General features: G+C 40.9%; 1 protein-coding gene across 21 annotated transcripts in view; it reads right to left on the bottom strand.

Moving 5' to 3' along the window:
• Positions 1–21442, bottom strand: part of GTDC1 (glycosyltransferase like domain containing 1) — a 187136-nt gene that overhangs the window by 19474 nt on the left and 146220 nt on the right. For 18 of the 21 annotated variants that reach the window (XR_008577655.1, XR_008577658.1, XR_008577656.1 and 15 more), the window contains 2 exons: positions 19873–20232; positions 683–792 (listed from right to left, as the gene is read on the bottom strand). Coding sequence is in view for 17 of the 21 variants with exons in the window: in XM_054830068.1 (XP_054686043.1) it covers positions 683–792; positions 19873–20232 (470 nt within the window). In the remaining 4 variants the exon portion in view is untranslated. Of the gene's footprint in view, positions 1–682; positions 793–19865; positions 20233–21442 lie in introns of all 21 variants that reach the window. The other 3 variants (XM_054830075.1, XM_054830082.1, XM_054830083.1) reach the window with 2 other exon arrangements.

Raw genomic sequence — 21442 nt, 5'->3', positions numbered from 1 at the left:
TATTTTGAAGTTCGCCTGTCGTTAATGTACGTTTTAAAAAGGTTTCAATTACTACAAGCGCATGCCGTCTAGGATTTGATTATTCTCTTTATTACCACAATAACTCAGGCACAAAGCTGTCTGGATTCAGAATAAACCCTATCTCTTTTTCAGATGGGTGAAACTGTTTACAGAGCAGTGGTTGTCAGAAACCGAGAAACGGAAGGAGCGTGCAAAAGAGTGGTATAAAAATATTAAAGATTAATGACCACTTTCACGCCAGATACAAACCCGAAGCTCTCCACAGAAGTCCTTAACCTCACGTTTGAAAGGGAACTGAGTGTTTTCACCTGCTAAAATCTCAGTCTGGATTTCAGATGAGTGACCCCGGCCTGAAAGATTTTGTTTCCTCTCTGAAGCATCCAATCACTCACACCTATCTCTCTATCTATCTATCTAGAGACGCGTTACTGCAACACAAGTCATAAATAAGGCCTTGCGCCGCCAAGTAACATAAAAAATGCTCACTGTCTTCAATAGTTTTAATTTTACAACACATCAATAATATTTAGTTTTACAACTACAAAGATTTTAAACATGTTCTTTCACTAATATAAGAAAATATGCACATGAAAACGACTTCTGGAAATATTTGTTTTATGGTAACTTTACAGGACAGGAAAAAAATCAAAAGGGAAGGTACCTGGAACTTCAGTGAAAGCCTCTCCAAGGACGGACACGTGAAAAGGTAGATCTTGCTCCTTCAGTTTCAGCAGGACTTTAAAGAAAGTTTCAGGATCTTTGTCATGCTCCCTTAAAACAAACAGAACTTATCTCAGCATCGTTTATGTTTACTTGTGGAATTGTTGGGGGTTTTTTTTGTTTATAGGAACAGTGTTTCTCTGAAACTGTACGTTTGGGGACTAAAAGTCTTCAGTAGAATTTCCCTCTTTGCCTACGCCGCATGGTTGAACATTATCCTCAACCCACCCCTCGAATCAGAGCTCAGTTTAGATTCTTCTCTTTCTTCCCTGTCTTCAAATGATGCCCCTACTCTGCAAGTTACCCGCTTTGAAAGTGAGAAGCACCGAGTAACATCTCACCTGGCTGAAGGCAAAATCATGTTAAAAAATGGGTAGGGTAGGAAAAACCCCTTTTTCTTTTCCTGTCAAAAAAATATGTATACAATTTCCCATACAGTTTACCCCCTTTTTCAGCAGGAAAAGGTCAATCAAAACCTAAAAATTTATGATTTCCCAAACTGTAATTTTATGAATCCATGCTGTACTAATGTAAAGCTTCTGATCTGTGCGGTGCTTCAGGTAAAGAAAAAGGAGTAAAGGGACACAAGGTGTTTTCTACCTTTAGACTTTTAAGGAGTTAACTGGAAGTTAAAATAGAAAGCAAGAAACCTGTATTTATTTATAATTGCAGCTGAAGAAAATATTAAAGGTTTGTATGGGTATGACACTCAATGCCTTGAAACACGAGGTTGGCTATCTAAAAAGAAAATAAAAAGCCAATTTGCTAATCTATGTTCTTCACTAGGACAGAATGAAAGGTTCAAAAGGTACCACAGATGATCTAAATTTCCCAAATTCAGTAAGTTACATTAAAAATGAAATAATTCCCCCACTCTAAGGTGACTATTATATCTTGCATTTAATGACTCTAAATTATTGTATTTCAGACAGATGTGCACCATATGTCTTTAAAATATTTAGGTTTTATTTATTATTTAGAAAATTCCACTGTTTTCCTTCCTGTATTAAGGGAAAATCTATAGCTCAGCTGTCCTGGTGTCTTTCTTCACAGACTAATTTTGTAGAATGAATCTGTAGGTTTGTCACACTGCTATAGCAAAGATTAATAATTATATGATTCAGGAAATCTGAAGCCAAATGACATCTGCAGCTCTACATGTGTTAATTTCTCATTTAGTCAATATTTTTGGTTTAGGGAATTAAAACAAATTAATCTTATAATTAATGTGACTTTCCTAGGCTGAGAAATCTTCAGGAACTGTGGAGTTTTCAGAATTAGTTGTATTTTCTTAAAATAAAGCCAGACAATAATTACTTTAAGAAGTCCTCCATCTCCCAGATTTGTTTTGTTCTCAATAATAAGGAGGAATGCAACTGCATAAGCTTCGTAATTTGTTTCACATCTGTGAACCAGGAGTTTTCACGGTGGTTCCAGTAACCAAAGTGGATACGAACACTGGCTCGGAGAGAGAATTTTTCCAGTTGCAAAGATCCCAGAACCGCCTACTAGTTTGCTTGCATCCTCACACTTAAAATACCCACCTCTTTCTGGTAGGTAAATTATGTGCAGAAACACGGTGCCAGTATTTTAGGTGCCTCCACAGTGCCCAGCTGCAAGAGCCACAATGGGATCACAGTCGAGGGTTCAGCTCGAAGGGAACGTCTCTATCAGAACCGTGCAAGGAAAATAGCCTGGATGCTGGGAGTCGGCGTAATTCAGTACAAGGTTTCCCGTTAGCCTCGGTTTCCCCTAGGAAGGCTCTTGGGGGTGCTTTACGAGTGATCCTGGTGAGCCCACCCCGTGCCTGATGCTGAGCTACGTACCGCTCGTCCCAAGGTGGGCCGCAACGTCCCCGTTACACGGAGCGGGCAGCCTCCACAGACGGAGCCACGGCACTTACAGGAATCTTTCCAAGGTCTTCGCAGCCCCGCTATCTGCTTCGTAGTCACAAAAAGTCCTTCCAGCAAAGGATATGCTTTCCCTCTCCCTTTCCAGAAGAGACCAGGGGTCCCAGAGGCAGCCAAAAGTGGAGGATGCTGTTGGAGCCACATTGTCAAGGAGCTGGCAGGAGAACACGGAGCCTTACAGCTCGTCGAAGCCACATAAGCTGCACATATTTAGGAAAACTGATAGGAATTGGAAGTTGCAGCTTTGTTTAATAGGTGGGGAAGAACAGAAGGAAAATTTGGCACCCAAAAGGAATGCTGAAAGGGGAAACGTTTCCTCTGCACTGGAGCCTCTCTTATGGGTTTTCTGCTGTAGGTGATCCTCCTTCCACATCCCCTTTTAAAACATTTTGCTTTTATATGATACTCACAGATTTTAATGACCCGTTTTGTGAATCTTGTAGCTTTTCTATTTGGGAGGTCATCTCATCCCATTTATCGGTTCCTGTGACTTTTCCACACCCACAACCATTTTATTTTCAATTGAGACCTGCAGAAAGCTTCTAGCGCGTGCCCCTACAGATTGCAATGCATTATTATTCTTGCAAGTTAGTAAAGGTATAGCTGCTCCTGGTAGAAAGCAATAAATAGTGCAAGACCACCTCTTTACTGCATCAAAAAGAAGAGAGCTCTGTTTCTTGGCTGACATGGAGAAAATCATATACAATCCAGTCTGCCTTACTCAGCAACAACTGCTAAACACACCAGATTGTCATAGCAGTGATCGTGGAAAAAGATGAACACAATATGGAATGTCTGTTCTGTAAAGATCTGCTCAAAATGACGTGCACTTTTGGCTGCATCTGTTGCATTTTTGAGCTTTATTAAACAGTATTAATTATATATACTCCATTTCCTTAAGAAGAACTGCAAAACTGTATAAAAGCCTGCTACTAAAATGCAAACTTTTCTTTTAAGATATTATGTTTTGGGGAAAACTAAGCTAATGCGATTCTAGGGTCTGGCTTTGTTGTTCAGTTTAAGTATTCGAAATGCTTTTGTATTTTTACTCCATTTGATATGCATCTGGTAAAGGAAAAATAAGAACTGGGCACGGTATGAAGGTACTCTAAATTTCTTTGTAAGAACATGAAAACATCAGAATGCCCAAACTCCAGCTGTAAAAGCCACAAACCAGACATGGGCACCATACCTACGCCTGGATTTGAGAGCACTGCCGTGGAAACATTCAATCTCCATGTTCGGATACTGCACACTGAAAATTTTTACCCAGGATTACTCGAGGGTTTTTTTTTATTTTTAAGTCTAAAACATTTGAAGTCCCTCTTAAGAACTGCCTGAGGTTTAGTGGTCTGGGTATGGGAACGTGGCCCAGGGTTCAGCCTGATTTAGTGACTTCCCTTTGTAATCTGAAATAAAACTTTCAAGATTGTCCTTGAAATGGGGATTGGGAGGCTGGTGGTAGCAGCAGCACCAGTATTGAGCTTCCATTAGCTCTGCCTTAGATTTTCTGTTTATAAAATGGGTGTGACAGTATTATTTCTTCACCACAGAAGGATGCTGTCAGGATTAATTGATGATTGACATCCCTCTTTTCAGCCTCAAATGATTAAAAAAGCAACTTCATAGCACTATGATGATGCTCCTCTATACAATCAATGGCAACGGTCTTCAACGCACCCTTCTGCTACTCAGGGGTTTTGTGAGCTCAGCCGGAGCCCTCGAGCCTCACCCGTTGCTGGAACTGGAAGGAGAATGCGTAGAGACCAGCTGAACTGGAGTTACTCCCTGGGGCTGCAGGATACCCACATCCCTGACCAGTGATGGGAAATATATTTAAAAAAAAAATAAAAGAAATAGCAGAATTTGGCCCTTTACATTATTCAGTGCATCCTCATCCTTTGAATTTGAGTGAAATTCAGTGAGAGACCCATATGGTCTTCTGTGACTGAAATTTTACTTTTTACGTATATATAGACTCATCATAAATGGTGATAATCACAGTTATTTACGATGTGGGGGAAGACACATCTAGCTCTGCAATTAGAAAGCAGAAGAGTTGTGGAAAAGAGACAAGGCTTGCTCAAAGGGGCAAAACAAATGCAGTCTCTTTAAAAAAAATAATCAAAACCTACCGTTTCTGCAAGTCAATCAGTAACATAAAAGTACTAAGCCAGGGGAGAAAGTCTTAATATTTGAGAAAATACTGTGAAAAGGCTACATAATGCTTGTGATAACAACATCCCTGTCGTGCCATCTCTCAAGGTGCTATGTATTCTGAAAGGGTTACAAATAAGCTCAGCTAAAAGCGATATTAAAAGGGCTGATCTTAATCTTCTTAGGACATTTAGCATGGGAGATTTTCAGTGGTAGAGAATCCCAAACAGTGAGGGCACGCGGTAATATCTCACTTTTTACAGCGCCTTAAATCCAAGCAATTCAAACTGGGTTGCATCTCCTTCTGCCTCCCCATTTCATAAAATCATCCGAGTGTCAGACGGGCAAAGGTGGGAAATGGCAATACTTAAACAGGTAAAATATCTTCAGAAGTTAAACTAGCATTTTATTTTTTATATATATATATATATAAAATTTTTTTTTAGGATATATACCAAGAGCTAAACCATGGATTTCTGCCTACCTGCAATTATTGCTAGAAAATGGCTGATAAAACAGGCCACTGAAGTATCACTCGTTATTCATGAAGCTGGGCAGCAGTCGTAGAGACAGAAGACTGGCGAGCCAAGGGAGGGGGACAGGGACAAGGGACAGAGGACAGGGAACGCGTGAGGGGCAGGGATGGGGCTGGGGAAACCCGTGAGCACAGAATCAATAATTAAAAGTGAAGGAAATGAAGTTTCTAAGACGCAGACCTTGACAGTGGTCCTTTAGTTTTGGGAAAGTGAAACAGCGAGGAGGGAGTTTGGCAGCAAACAGGGCAGAAGAGATGGGTAAAGCAATGTGATGGGGAAGAGAACCACAGGAAGAGAAAACAAAACAGAACAAAACAGTCAAGTTGAAAACGAAAAAATGATGGTATATCCAAACCCGGGGGAAAAGAGATAAATATAGGGTAAATAGAAGAGAAAAAGGCGAAGGCTTGGGAAAAATAAAAGAATACAGAAAAATCAGACTTGGAGATAGAGAGAAGCTGCAGAGAGCATCTGACAGTGCTATCAGTGGTAGAGAAAAGGTCAGAAAAATATCAGTAAAGATATAAATTAGGAAGCAAAAATAAAAGTGTGTGGTAATTAGAAGAGGAGAACCAAAGAGGAAGAGAATAAAGAGAGCAAAGGCACGCAGCGGTGTTAGCAGGGAAGCAGAGTGCGTGAGGATGGAGAACAAAAGCACCAAGGAGGACAAGGTAGAAAATCTGCAAAATCCCTTCTAAAAGTTAACATTTTTGAAAGAATGAAGGTGAAGAAAAGCATGGGCAGTCACTGCTGCACCTCTACCACCCCCAGAGCCAGGAGCTGAAGGTGCCTTTATCCCCGTAACGTTCTTCGTTCGGGTTGATAACAGCAGGAACTTGAGGTTCTCTACTGTTTTGGCTGATACGGTACAGACTTGGGGAGGGTGATGAAGGATGCCACAGGCTGATAAGAGGACTCACATGACATCAGCCTCCTGTTGACCCTGTATTTGTCCAGGGCATTCTCAAGAAGCGAACAGCAGCACATCAATAAACGGTGCAGTCTTTGCATGCACACTGCTGAGCTAGAAATGGGGCTCCGTTTCACGTCAAACCTAACCTAAAGAACAATACTGGGGATTTTTTTCCCTGCATTATGCTATCTACTCTTATTACACTTTGATACTTTATGTTAAATTCTGAGCTCAGCAAAATTTGAATATATGTTTATTATAATCTCATGATGTTAGAAAGTACCAGTGTAGTTACAAAAAAAAAAAAAAAAAAAAAAAAGCCTGGCCTTCAAAACAGAGAATTGCAGAGTTCTGGTCTTTTCCTGACACTGATTTCCCACGAGACAGCTCTGCCCAGGTTTCCCCATCTGTAAGATGAAGTCTTACAGGAGCTTTCATTTACAGGAATGTGGTGAGGATCGGAGTCAGTAAACACTTCAGGAGGACTGTACTGGGCCTGGCCGAGATGGAGTTAATTTTCCCGTAGCAGCTCTCCTAGCGCCGTGCTGTGTCTTGGTAGCCAGCAAGGTGTTGATAACGCACCGATGTTTGGGGTACAGCACCAAGGCTGTCTCTCCAACATTCCCCATCACCAGTAGCCTGGGGGTGGGCGAGATCTTGGGAGGGGACACGGCCAGGAGAGCTGACCAAAGGGTTATTCCATACCACACGACGTCTGCGCAGCAATAAAAGCTGAGAGAAAGGAGCAGGAAAAGGGGGCTTTTGTTATTTATGACGTTAGTTTTCCGGAGTAACCCCTACACATACTGAAGCCCTGCTTCCCAGGAAGCGGCTGGACATTGCCTGCTGATGGGAAGCAGAGAATAAATCTTTTGTTTTCCTTTGCTTCCTCACAGGGCCTTTGCTTTTGCTTTATTAAACTGCCTTTATCTTGACCCACGAGTCTTTTCCATCTTATTTTCTCCTACCTTGTCCTGCTGAGGAGGGGAGTGATGGAGCGGCTTGGTGGGCACCTGGTGTCCAGCCCAGGTCAACCCACCACAAGGATAATATTCTTCTTAAAGTAAGAGGACTCATGTTACAAGCCTATTCAATACACCAAATGAAATACATTTTAGTAATTGTTTTCATGGATGACAGAGGACTTTCCTAAATCAAATGACTTTAATGTATATTTTCTATGTTTTAATATACATTTTCTATGTTAAGACTGGTGGGGGGGAAAGGAACAAAAAAAATATTAAAAATTCTCATACCAAATTTCTGGTAACAATGCTCATGATAACTGCAAAAGAGGAAATATTACTGCCAGGAAAGAGCTATTAGAAAAGAAACAGGGGAAAAAGAAATAACTATGAAAATGCAAACACGAAGGAAAAGTTAATTGCTTTCCATTTATTCAATTTATCACAGTATTTTTCCATCTTTTTTACACTTCCAATATGAGGTAGAGGTAAACTGTAAATATGTAGTTAACTCCAATGCGTTTTCTTTTTCAGCTGATACGCTTATAAAATGTCTTTGCTGTAATTGTGCCTCTAAACATTGTCTGGCATCATCAGCATCAAAAGTTACCACAATATCTAATACCCCCTCAGTTAATAGAAAATGGAGTCAAGTAGAAGAAAATGCTTCTGCATAAGTGTCACTGAAAAAAAGGATCCTACAGAATAAATTTTAGCTAGCGATTCGGAGGTTCTACAAAAAAACAAAAAAAAAAGGTCCTGATCCTTGCCTGCGCTAGCAAAACACCTCTGCAAGTCAAGGAATTAAAAAATGGCTCTAGAGAGGCAAAAAGCAGCCAAACAGTACTGGCAAATACAGTGTTTTATTTTCTATTATAGCCCATGACGTATTTACAGTGAGGAGTGTGTATTTTACCTTCTGATTTTTTCAAATTGCCGGCCTGAGAAAAATGGGTGGCATTTTACTTTACGCTGGAAAAGCATTTTCTCCTATCTTGTGTTATCTAGAAGAGATTCATAAAAAAAAAAAAAGAACCTTGGGAGTTTATTGTTTAGATTCTTCTTCTTCTGCCCTCACAATTCATGAAGAAAAAACTGAAAATAAAATATTGTGCATTCTCTAACCAAAGAAACCTCAGGATCAGCATCAGTCATCGAGCCTCCTGCTTATTTCCTAAAGAGAGATTAACCTTTGAAGACAAAGACCAGCATTTGGTCTCAGTCACCTTGGTGTAAAAATCAATGCACTTTCGTTCAGATGCCTTTTCATTTCTTTTACTCCAACTTAGCGAACCTAGCTTTTCACAAGTGCAGGATTCAGATGGAAACCATTTTAGTTGAATTTGCAACACAACCCAATAACTGCTATGGACTACCCCTAAATAGTTTCTTTTTTAAAAAAATAAAATTAAAATTAACTTCCTTTTGTGTTCCAAAGGTAACATAACAAATGGTTTCCTGTTGTCGAGAGTCATGGTAGGCAAGATAAAATAATCTGAGTGACCCTGACAGCCCTGATAACCATACACAATATGTCCTATTGTAATTCAACTTACTAGAAAAAAGTCATGTCATGGTAATAATAGATGGATATGAATATGAGAGCAAATGGCTAAGAATCTACTCAGGTGGTTCCTTGGAAGAACAGGAGAAGAATCAAACATAAATTACTACATAAAAACTACATTATTACGCATTTGCCTGGGAATGGCAATCCCACCATACAAGACTCTGTGGCCGCTCTGCGATTTCCATGGCGGACTCGCATCATCAAACTACTTAATAGTCCACCAGATACCCTGCCTGGGTCACGAATAAGTCCTGGTCCTTACTGAGCAATACCCCAAGGGGAATTAGCTCAGGTATCTAAGATAACTCATCCTTTTTGGATTTGTGAAGCTGTCGTCTCCAAGGACGAAGCTCCTAAGCAGGAACTTTCTTGGCACCAAGACCAAGGCTTGAAACTCATTATTCAACAAGATTAAAGTAACTACAAATCTCACCGCTTTCAGAATGAGGAATCAACTCATTTCATTGAGTCAGGTTTTGCACAAACGCAACTGAGAAAAAGCAGAGGTTAGAGGACAAAGGGAGGAGAAAAAAGGGTGAAAACATGGAGAAAAGGAGAGCAGGGGAGGAGAAGAAGGGAAAGAGAGAATACTGTTGCAGTACAGTAAGAGACTAATTAAAAAGAGCTTTGAAGGAAGAAAGATAACTCTCCTATTATTGGTGAAAATAAGGAAGAATATTAGATCATTTGCTTACAAAATATTTGATTTTTGTCTTTTGGAGAGTATTTGTACACTTTGGTCAGGGGTGCTGAGAGTTACAAAGGGGACTGGTAGCACCGTCTGCTAAGTTTGTCTGGGACTCCTTATCACAAAACATCTTCTGTCCTTGTTTATGATGTTTCCCAAGACTGAGGCTACCTTGGACTATCATTTTCTATAAAAATTCTGCCAAAAGTTTTCCAGAACATCCAAAGAACGAGATTAAAAAATCCCAAACACAACACTATCCAGTAAAACTGTAAACCATATCTTGCATATATTAAATTTAAAATAAACCTCTGCTTTAGGTATTTGAACCTCTTTTGTTTTAGAGCAACAACTGAATATTTGGATGTGTTTGATTTCGAGTAAAGGTACGCTTTTTGTTGCACGTGTTGGAAGTCTTCCCAAAAATGTAGCCAAGCCTTTGAAAAATTTCTTCTTGTGCCTGGTCACTGAATGGTCCATGTGTCTTGGGCACACCTCAGGGCAAAGCTGAGCAAGACGATCCTACAGCCGCAGGACAGCCTGCTAAAACCCAGGCAGGAACCACCATCTGAACTGAAAACACGGATCTTGTCTTCACTTTCAGTGATTCCTCTACTGAACTCAGAAAAAAAATACTGGACTTCACCAAATAAAGAATTGATTTGTATGCATTCAAAATAAGGAACAACAAGAAAATGGAAGATTTGGTTACATTAAAAAAGCAGTAGAAGAGATGGGCTGAAAAGGCAGAAAGTGGTACCGGTAATGAGTGATTTTCTAGTTTGACTAAAACTCTTAGATATGGACCAGAAAAAAGCAAAGGGGACAAATAAGATCTGATCGATATGACCAGCTATGCAAGAACAGCATGGCAAAGAAATAGTGAACTGAGTGAAGAAGTAAAGGAGATGGGGAAAAGATACAACACAAGGCCAGTTCACTTGGGGAAAAATGTGAAACCAGCATAAGAGACCAAGAGGACAACACAGTCAGGTTGGACAAGGGGGCTTAGGAGAAAACAGGGACCAATGTGTTGTAGAAGGTCCCTTGCACAGGCAAGGCGTGGAATGATGGAGACAGAGAAAGGCTGAGAAACTAGAGAAGAGTGAGATGCAAATTTGCTGCACAAGGAGACTATATATGAGGAGATGCACGAGGAACTGAGCCTGGCAAAGACAGAAGGAAGAGGTTTGAAAGGCCAAAAGCAGCTTGGGTGAATGGAGCAGAAAAGGATTGCTTTGATAGGAATAGGCGGGAGACTGTAAGCCCCTCTCCTTCTGAGCCTTGAGAGGACTCCTTAGTCCCACCAGTTCACATGCGTTTCTGCTCAAAGACTTGGGTTTCGCAGTTGTACCGGAGAAGACACACACACCGTAAAATGAGTCTCCCATCACGGAAGAGGGAGAGCCAAGCTTACTGGAGCTTTTATGGCAAACTGTGATACTATTCCAAACTCAACTAACCTTAAAATGTCCGGGTGATGTAGCTATAGTCTTAAATTAACTCAAAAGCAGGTTTTCAACCATGGCTGAAACATTTATTGTAACAGGCTTCAGAGGACAGCACTAAGGTGGCTGCCCTACGAGGGTCTGGATAGCAGAGGGGATGAAGAAGGAAGGGTTCTGCATGTGATATTTTAAGCAGAATCTTGATGGTATTCAACTTTTTTCTTACATTTAAGAAAATGGGTACATCAGAGTGCAAAACCATCCCATGGAGCAGGAAACCACTCACGGGGCTTGAATTTTGCTTTTGTTACAGGTAGCGGTGCTCCTACAATCTGATACAATGGTTTACTACGTGCACGCCAGGCAAGATGCTGCTTTAACCTTGACTTTCCCGGAGTGAAAAAAGGATTTACACCAAATTGCTCTGAACACAATGAGAAGCAGAATTGAGCCACAGAGCTTAAATATATAAAAGAAAGCAGGGTGCTTAGTAGAAGTGAAAGAACTAAGTGTATCTGAGGAAGCAGTGAGCAAAAAAAAAAAAAAAAAAAGTTTTATTTTAATATGATTCTTTTTCAGCCTATTAAGCTCTCCAGTATCAGAATGAAGTCTACTAAAAGTTAGTAAATAAAGGCTGTCAGGAGAGCTTTATTAAATCACTTACGATTTATCAAGTTAAAACTCCCACTCTGATCTCTTAATAAAACTTTCAGAGAAGAATATATTTAATTTTCCTGGAAATCAGAAGCCAATTACTAAGTACAGGAGTTACTGTCAGCTACGCCACTGATCAGCTTTCTGTAAATAGAATATTTACCAACAACTTGGATTTAGTTCTCTCTAAAGTTTCGGTTTCTGAAGGTCAAATAACTATGTAACTGCTTAATAAAGAAGCAAAGAAGTACCTCTAAATATCTCCAAGCTCTGATGGGCTTATATTCTGCTCCTTAGGTGAGGTATTAGCAAAGCTTATTTATTTTCATTTCCAAGGCTTTTATTTGCTCATTCCCTTGTGGTAAAGCTGATTTCCATGATGATTCCCTTCTTAATTTTAATACCCTTTTTACTCATCATATAGACATAAGAATTTTCCATAAAATAATGAAACCCTTCCAAAGGAAATGAAGACAACTAGGAGAGGAAAGTAAACTACAGCTTACTTTTTTTTTTTTCCCAATTAATTGATCCACTGTCATATGCATATATGAAAGATTTTTTTTAATGAAAGGAAAATAAGGTTAATTAACATAAAACCCCTCACTCCTTGAGATGTTGAATTTTGTATTTTATCCATGCTGCCTTAAGTGCCTTGATTTCCCAGTAATGACCTAGTTCTCCTAATGAGTAACATTAACCCCTGGCTGTAGCTGTCCAGGACTTAATTGTCAACTGGAGCTGAAATAGGAGAGTTTGCCGATCAGCAGGTATGTGGTATATTAACTCATGTCATTTCAGACCCTAATAAATAAATCTGTTGCTAAGGCAACAGGAACATCAGCTGTATCACTTTTTCCTTTTTTTCCCCCCCCTTTTTAAAGGAAACTGCCTTTCACACCGAGCTTTTAAAAAAGGAAATTAACTACATGTAACCGTAATTAGAAGAAACATCGTTTCTCATCTCAGAAACATATCTACATTAATGAAAAAAGGCATTCAAAAAGAGGACTGCTTTCTACTGTGACCAGGGTAACTGAAATTATTTCCCTCCACTGAAGGAATGCAATTTGAAGTATACATCTGAGTGAGAACAGATCACAAAATATTTTAGCTCTTTGTATTTCTGAGATAGTTCCTCTCTCCTTTAGTACACTGCCGATGCCAAACGAGCAAACTGCTTCAACTATTAATCAGAAGCCCAGGCAATGGAAACCATACAAGAAAAACCACCACTCAAACCCAGGCACCTTCACAGTCTTTAGATCTGGTTGGTAGAAATGCAACGCTCTGGAAAACTAAAAATCACCTCATTTTCAGCTCTTCAGGTTTACCGGCTAATGAAAATGTAAGTCTTTGATTTAAAGGCAGACGCCACTGCTCCTCCCCATCCCATGGAGGCAGTTACCTGATTCTTGCCTGGGAAAAGCAAGAGGAAGCTGGGGCAACCCAAACGCATCCCCAAAGGCAGGCGCGACGTGGTGAGCTGTGCTGCAAAAGCTGGTAACTCACTTTCTGCCTCAGTTTCTCCACCTCTGAGATCGGATCCTGAATACTCCTGTTTTAGACTAACAGAGTCAAGGTTTTATAGAAAGGTAAAGCGTATACAAGTGCGGGTAGAACAAATATTTTTGTGTTCCATAATGTCACAGCCCTCACTTAATTCCTGCCATTCTGCCACGGGATGAACTGCTTACCTTACCATTTTCAAAACTGTTAGGTTGACATTTGGTTTATGCCTACAGGACGGTTCTTCCGCATCTCGAGTTACCCACGTGTCAACCAGAGAGCAGGCAGGAAGGGAACTGGAGAGAGGCTCATAAAGCCAATTATTGCTCTTGGAATACTTACTATAGGCTCTGCTTGTACTATATACACATAACAAAATGCTCCTCAAAATTATATCTGGCTTTTTAGATGAAGAATACAGAGGTAAAACAAAGAATCTTTTTTTCCATTATCAAAATTAGAGATGCTTTCTCCTCCGGACTATCAACTTCTTGTAGCCCCTCAAGAAAACATGCTATAAGAAAGATGGAAAAAAAGCTGCTGAGATGTCCACTATAGCATGAGAGGTCTTCGCTATATGCTGAACTTTTCTGCAAGCTCTTAAAAATGGTGATCAAGGAATAGCAGATCTTCCACTGAAAGGGGTCAATACCCCAAATCTCTGACCATGGGAAGAAGCGTCAAGGTTAGATTTCAGCAATGAATGAGCAACAAAAGAAGAACGGATACTTCCAAACTCCCTTCCAGTTAAAATTACAATCCGAACTTCTTCGAGTTTTTCACTTTTTTATTTGCTACTTATAAAAATCCAGTATCTGCTCTCAAACTGAACTCCAGCTTTCAAGAAAGTGAAATTATACTACTTTTTTTTTTTGCTTTAGGTGTTTAAGAAGCGAGGGTGTCAGCTTCTACTTCATCAGATGTCTCTATGCACACTTTCATGGCACTGGTTCATTCACCACGTGTCGTCTGTATTGCAGCCCTGGTGAACGCCGTTCTCTTTGGGAGTATTAGATAGCTTTCCTTAGGCACTGCTAAAAAGTTTCCATTTTAACACTGTTATTTTACATCCTACGGGCTTTTTATCGTATCTGGTACCTTTTAGTTAAGGCTGTATAAACACTTGCATTTTAAGCCTTTGTTTTCAGTCTATCTTATCTATCCACTATGTTCACCTTTTTGGATTAAATTTGCTGGAATCGGTTGCTTTTCAAAGAAGAGGTTTCCCTGCAGGAACTCTCTCCCCATTCAGCACGGATCTAGAGCCAAATTCTCCACTGCTTCCCTGTGCAAAGGGGCAGAACAGACCCGGTCAGCTATGATTCCCCTGAAACGGGGGATCTACTTTCCTTTGAGAACACACCACCTCTGCCCTCTTGATATGACTTTGCAGGAGTGGCCACCCGGCAGGGAGGAGTAGGACCACGGCCCTTTCTTCTACATGCTCTCTGCAGGCTGTTTACAATGATGAGGATGCCTCTTGAGGCTAATAGCATTTATGGGTGCTCAAACGGGATTCCTAGGTGGAGCACCTAGTCTTTCGTCTTTTGCTGTCCTTCCGTACCTGCATCTTGATGGTATAATCTCAACAGCATGAGGAAAATATGACTTGGGTATAGATTGACTGTATTCTCAAATGTCTCCTTATTAAATAGTTTTGGATTCTGAATTGAAAGGCAAACAGTAACTACACAAATTCTGCACTGCGCTGCCAAGATGAAGAGGAGCAAGGAGCCTTTCCAGGCTCCTCCTCTCCCTCGCAGCTTGCAGAGGACTTGTGCTCAGCTCACTGAGGAAGAGCTGCCCCATCACAGAAGGCACAACGCTGACTGCACTATCTGGGACAAGCTCTTTCCAAGACCTTGCTCCTGAGCGAAGGGGACCAGGCCCTCACGGTGGGCAGGGACATGTTAGTACAGCAGCGGTGATGACAAAACAACCTTTCCTCCGCGGACTCATTTCTTCAGCTTTTCGACTTTGTGATACTCTACATTAAAAACAGACAACTGGGCACAGCACTATCTCTGTACACACCGTTCTCCCTGAGACCAAAACTCTTCAGATAATTTTTGCAATCTAGATTTTTTTTTCTTCTGAATTTTCTCATCGTGACTTCCACCGCCATTCCTCCCGCTCCTGTATCTCCTGCCCCACGTCCTTCCCCACGCTCTTGTCACACGCTGGTACATATGGACACGAGATAACGGGCTTATCTGATCTTCCACGTGAATTGATAGTGGCTATTTGTTTGCATGTGTGTGTAAATTCTCGCTGATTCCCCGTGTGATCTTTTATCACACCCGCACAATTAGGGGAAGAAGAATTGATTTCTGACAACTTTCTCTTATCAAGTCTTTAACTGCTGAGATGATACAGCGCACACAGGGAAAAAAGAAAAACCAGAGGGCTCGGGTGAATGTCTTGAGTTAAAAGAAGCACTGTAGGTCTCCTCCATGAAAGAGAGAAGTAAAGAGGCTCCAGTCTTATAATGAAATTATGTACGTGTCACCCGGATGATGCGACTGTGGTTGGGGCGCTGCGGGTTTGCAGCTTCGCACGTCCACTGGCACGCTCGCTTGCAAAAAGAGCTGAGGAACACGCTGGTGTGCCCCAAGTAGAGCAAAAATAGCTTTGACAAGTGTCTGTGGCCTCGTTGGGGGGCAGCGAGAGGGAATAAAGTACTTGTATAAATGCTGGCGGGTTAGTTTTGCGGGGGGAGAGGTGGATTGTGCCACACCAGTCAATGCCATCTCAATAGACTCAAGCTTCACCAAATAACTATTTTATCACTTTGCAATGTAAAGCTGCGGGACAGCACAAAGTTCCGATCAAACCCGGGAACTCTGTCCGTCTGGGTCTCTCTTTCCAGCAAAGCCCGTGCGCACAAAGGGAAGAGTAATTCCTTGGCACAGCCCTTGCAAGAAAGCAGCTCGGAAACCCACCGCAGCCTTTTATCCGGATCCTCGGCCATAAGTCATTTCTATTAGCAGCGCCTTGCTATAGATGTTTATAACAAAACATTAAAGACTTGGTGAGAAAGGAGAAAACAAATTACTCTGCAGAGAACCTAGCAACTCTGCTAAAATACTGTCAGTTATTTATCTGCTGTCGGCAGAGGTTGCACACTGTAATCCTCGACAGGCTCGGATTCGGGGGGGGGGGTGGAGAGAAGGGGCAGGGATTGCGGCAAAGGGCCTGTTCTCATGCAAAGACATTTTAACACCGATTTAAAGCGCGAACGTGTCTGCTAGAGAATGTCACTTCAGATTTTGATGCGTTTCCAAGCGGGCAGGGCCTACGTTGGGTTGACTTAGCGGGAGAGGTGTTGGGGCTAACGCCGTATTTTAGGGCGCTGACGGTCCCCGCGAAGCACTAACGCGATGAGGTCAGCATCACTTCGTTTCGAGAGGTTTTCTGTAACGACAGCACGACTTCACAAAGATATATTTTTTTTATGGTTTAGCCGAAGGGGTTTTTTTGTTAGGTGAAGGGGAACACAGGAACATTAAAAAAAAAAAAAAATCTGCCTTTTCTATTTCTTTTTTTTTTTTTTTCCCAAAATGAAAACCACATGTAAATCATCAGGGTAGACAATGGTCGTTAAGTGTTGTTGTATAGGACAATATCTGCGAGCGCTTTGTGCTGGAATACAGGCAGGATACCACTGCCAATGTTTTACACACAAAAACCCCCTCGCACATTACAACACTTGGCTAAAATTAGTCCTCTTTACGAAGAGGCTCGCGCTCGGCCTAAGAAGGGGATGCTATTAACTGCTGATGCCTGAATAAGGCACGCGATGCGCTCGTCTCGAATAAGGCAACGAGCGCTTGGTTTTGGCTAGGCTGCACGACGACGGGGGTGCTCCCAGCCCCCTGATTTCACCTGCGCGATCCAGGCTACGGGCTGAGGATGCTCGGCTGTTCGGCGAACGCTAAGCCGGCGCCTTAATTTTCTAATTCATATTCACCAATTAAAAATAAACCGGTATTTTTTATGAGCACATTTACATAAATCAGTTGCTAAAGCATCCTAACACTAAAGGGTAGGAGTTCAGCCCGGAAGATTTGCATGCAGCATCCTCAGACGAAGGCAGGCGCTTTCGATTTCCATCGAGAGCCTTGCTGCGCTGGAACTCTAATGGGCTTAGAACAGTAAATTTTGAAGAAACTGATTGCTGCCCCCGTAGCTAGTAAATGCCTGCCTGGACCCAGTGGCATTTGAAAAAAGTGTTTTATCATAAAATTATCCCAGCAGAGTCCATTCTGCAAGATAACATCATCATCATCATCAGTACTCCATGCAGGACCCAACAGCTCTGGCACAATATTGCCAGTCATTTATCTGTTGTCAGCACAGGTTACACACTGTAATCCTTGACTGCCTCGGAATTAGAATGTCTTTGATGTCCCCACAAGAGTTTTTTGCCCGAAGGCTTTACCAATGCTCGGCGGCTCAGTGTTTATTCCTCGTAATCTTCCTCTCATCTCCAGGCTAGCAGTGACAGATGGTTATGGGCACACAATAGTATTAAGAGTTTGATATTTTTTTTTTTCCCCTATTTTTTTTTTTTTTTATGCTGTGCTCTCTGTACAACAAATAGCTATCAGACGCGGGCCAGAGAGCTGACATGGCTCGCTTAGGTAATGGCAAACAAACAGCTCGGGTTGATGCTTTCTGTCATTTTCCCTGCTAACCCTGCTTGTTTTCATTGTATACTCTCAAAGGTAAACTATATTAACCTTATAGACTGTTATTAAAAAGATATATCTATATGAGCATAAAGTGCTTTTCTTTTCTCTTTTTCTTACTCTTTTGATTATGAAAGTAATACTGCTGACATATTGAACAAATATCGAATGTCAACATAAATTTTTAGTGTGTGATAATATTCCCCTTCATATAGCTGTGTGTCAGGCGGGAACCCATGGATGATGCATAGCAGTAAATAACCCAAACAAAATTAGTTCTCTTGTCAGCTTCTACCTTGTATGTCCCCAGGCATCAGTAAAATTGACTGCACGCTAGATTTTCAAAATTAGCCCTAATGTTAGCTGTGTGTCTGGCAACCTCCAAGTTTCCAATGTTCTACTATATTACCCGTAAGGATGAATGTGTTACTTTTATATTTTGGCATTTGCTCTTGCTGATGCGGCTTTTTTTTTCTCTTTTCTCCAAATTAAAAATAATTTAGCTTTAACAATAAGTATGTGCACGAACACAATGCTGCATCTCTTTAAGCAACTAACTTTAGGCAATTAAATTAAATTAAAGCAAAAATATACACAGAAAGAAAAGGAATTATTCAATTTAATATTGTTGATTTTATTACTTAGCTTTGTGCTGGTTTATGCAAACTACTGAATAAAATGGAAAATAATTTTTTTCCTTTACTCTGCCCTTTTTGAATGCAACATTAGGAACAATTTAGGTTAGCATTCAAAAAAACCCCCCAAAAATAAAAAAGAAAAAAAAAAAACAGCTCAGCATCATAAAACTTTTTATAACTGGCCACCTTAAAAATCTGCATTTTTAAAATGTGGTCTTAAGTGAAGGGAGATAAAATTCTTCAAAAAATAAAAATGACACTAAGCTTCATATACTTTCCACACCAAATGAAAACACGCAGTATCTCTCCCTTCGCTGCACTAAATTTTAAAATAACCTATAAGAACACAGAGCATTTCGGCGTTTGCAGGGAAACATGATTAAAAATAAATGTGGCTCCCCAAGAAAGGCCGTGTCGGAAGTGTGAAGTTGATTAAACAAATCCAAAGACAGATTCCACATCAACTTCCAATCCCTAAATTTTATGTTCAGACATTTAGAGTCAAAGATGAAAATCCCTTTAGGTACCAGATGCTGCAGATCATCTGGGAGAGCTTCTGGAGTTTTAATGTGCTGGAAGTCAAATCCCCTGCAAAGGCGATTTGCCCCGTCGGTGTGGTGTACTTATTGCTTCACCTGAAAACAGTTGCTCTCGGAAAATCTGACCTACTGATCGACCCAGCATCTCTGCAATAAACAGACCATAATCTGTGGATGAAGTGAACTCTAATCAGGCCACATGCAGATTAAACAAACTGCGAGGAATAAAAACTAGATTAAAATGTTCGTGCCCAATACCGGAAGATTATCAGGACATTTTACCTCTTTAAATCCTAATTTATGTAGGAGTCGAGCTAAAGTTTATATGTTTTTAGCGATTATGTGGCATGGTAGATTTTCGGCCGTTCAGAGAAGATTCAGAGATCAGGTATTTGCGTTAGCAGTTGGGAAAATACTGTTTCACTGGTAATACGTTCAAACGTGCTTTCTATTTCTGTAACACGGAAAGGGCGTTTTTAAAATGCAGACAGCGGGTTAACATCAGCTGTCCGGTGTCACCACGTATCTTTACACTTAATCACTGGCATTAAAGTAATTAAGATAATCTAAATAACATTATATATTAATTGTCATCTGTGGATTGCTTCATACGAAAAGAGAGTTACCAGAATTCTGCTTATCGTTTCAGCAGCAGGGGTGTCTTTTTCTTGGGCAAAAAAGAGGAATCATTAACACCAATAGTTAAACGTCTGGTTAGCGTTACTGAACTGCGTCTATTCAAACAAATTATTTTAAATAATCGGATGTTGGCGATGTGTCTTTTTCCTCTACGCATGTGTGCAGCGTCAGTATGTTTAGGAAATTATTTTGTACTTGACAGAAGTCACAGCAAAGGGGATCATAATTCATAAATCTCAGGAAGGTACAGTATTTGGATTTGCTCACCACTTACCACCTGTGGGGCCAGGCAACGTGTAAAGGTCTTTGCTGATAGTCCCGTCCACTCAAGATATTAGAGAGGTTAAAAGTCAGATGTTGCTTATCTTCCTCTTGACAAGGATTTGTACTTTCTGATGCTTCAGGCTTGTTCAATCTCGCCGGCGCTGTTAATGGGGAAGGCAGCCCCTCGTGCTGTGTGGTACAAAGTCCAGGCTGGGCTTCACAAAGTCCAGACTCACGATGTGCGTTGCTGTTTTTCATTAAAGCTCTGCCCTTCTGCTGGCCGGGCAGACCCTCCATTTGATAAGCATCTCCATTTCTTTTAACACCAATTACCTTTTCCAAATGGGCAAGCTTATGTTCTGGCATGAACCTGTTAGGAAAAAGAAAAGAAAAAAAATCCATACTGTGCTTAGGCTGGATTTCAGTTTCATCTGGTAATTGTTAATTAATGAACAGCAAATGAGAAGACAAAACACAGCTGATATTTTACACCCGTCCAACCAACAACTCCGCTAACATTCAGTAAATGACACACTTTATATACATCGCAGTGAACATGGTACCTGCGAAATAAATTAACAGGTTCACCGGCTGAGAAGCCAAAGGTCTCCACTGCACCACGTCGCCGCTAACGGCGATCAACAGGGAGAACAGAACTATTTGCCTGCTAAAATAAAATAAAGCAAACACCTCTGGGAAGTAAAAAGGCAATTCTGCCAGAAAAGTCTTGCCAGGACTACAGCTAAGATTGGTAGCAAACGTCAAAAGCAGCGGTGTTCGACCTGACGTGAGTCTAGTTGTGTCCAGCAAGTTGCTCCATCACAGATCAATGAAAGCTAACGCAAAAAGACTGTTTATTGCCTAATAACATGGGCCAAACACGTACCATGGCATGGAAGTGGCTCTTCTCTACCCAGCTATCCTTGCCCGATTCCTATAATGACCAATTGAAAAAATTAATCACAAATCAGAAAAAAAAAAACCCACAATGAGGAGAAAAGGATTGAGTTGTGCATCCATTGATAGGGTAAAATCAACCACTCCTGTGTTTTTTCACAGGTGTGAGCAATGAACATTAAGATGGGGAAACTGAGGCAGAGCTGCTCATGACCTTTCCGAGGTACCCCAGACAATATCAGATGTCATGAGCTCTCCCTTCTGACATCCATGCCGCAGAAAACCCTTCCCAACACAGGAAGGACACATTTGCACGGTTATATTGAGCCAGTGAACTCATTTCTGTAGTATACGAAACGTAATGTTTTATGCAGATCTAGTTTTACTATTTGATTTAAAGTAGTCATGAATTGAGGTCCATGCCCAGGAAACACTCGAGTGAAGCCCCTTCATTCAAACGTGACTCTTCTAAATTAACACGGAGAGGACTACACGCATGGCCACCATGGGACCCTCACTCTAAACGCCTGCCTGCACCTCAAGGTAATTTACCCAAATATTATTTACTTACATGCCTTTCAGTGTGATTATGGTTCTCCCAGATAAGTAGAGACATTTAAATTTTCCGTTTCCGTTTAATTTCCAACTGTTTACACACTATAGCCTGTTTATTGAACTGTTTA

This window comes from Grus americana, chromosome 6, assembly GCF_028858705.1.
Source record: "Grus americana isolate bGruAme1 chromosome 6, bGruAme1.mat, whole genome shotgun sequence".
NCBI lineage: Eukaryota > Metazoa > Chordata > Aves > Gruiformes > Gruidae > Grus > Grus americana.
This window is presented reverse-complemented; position numbering and strand designations above follow the sequence as displayed.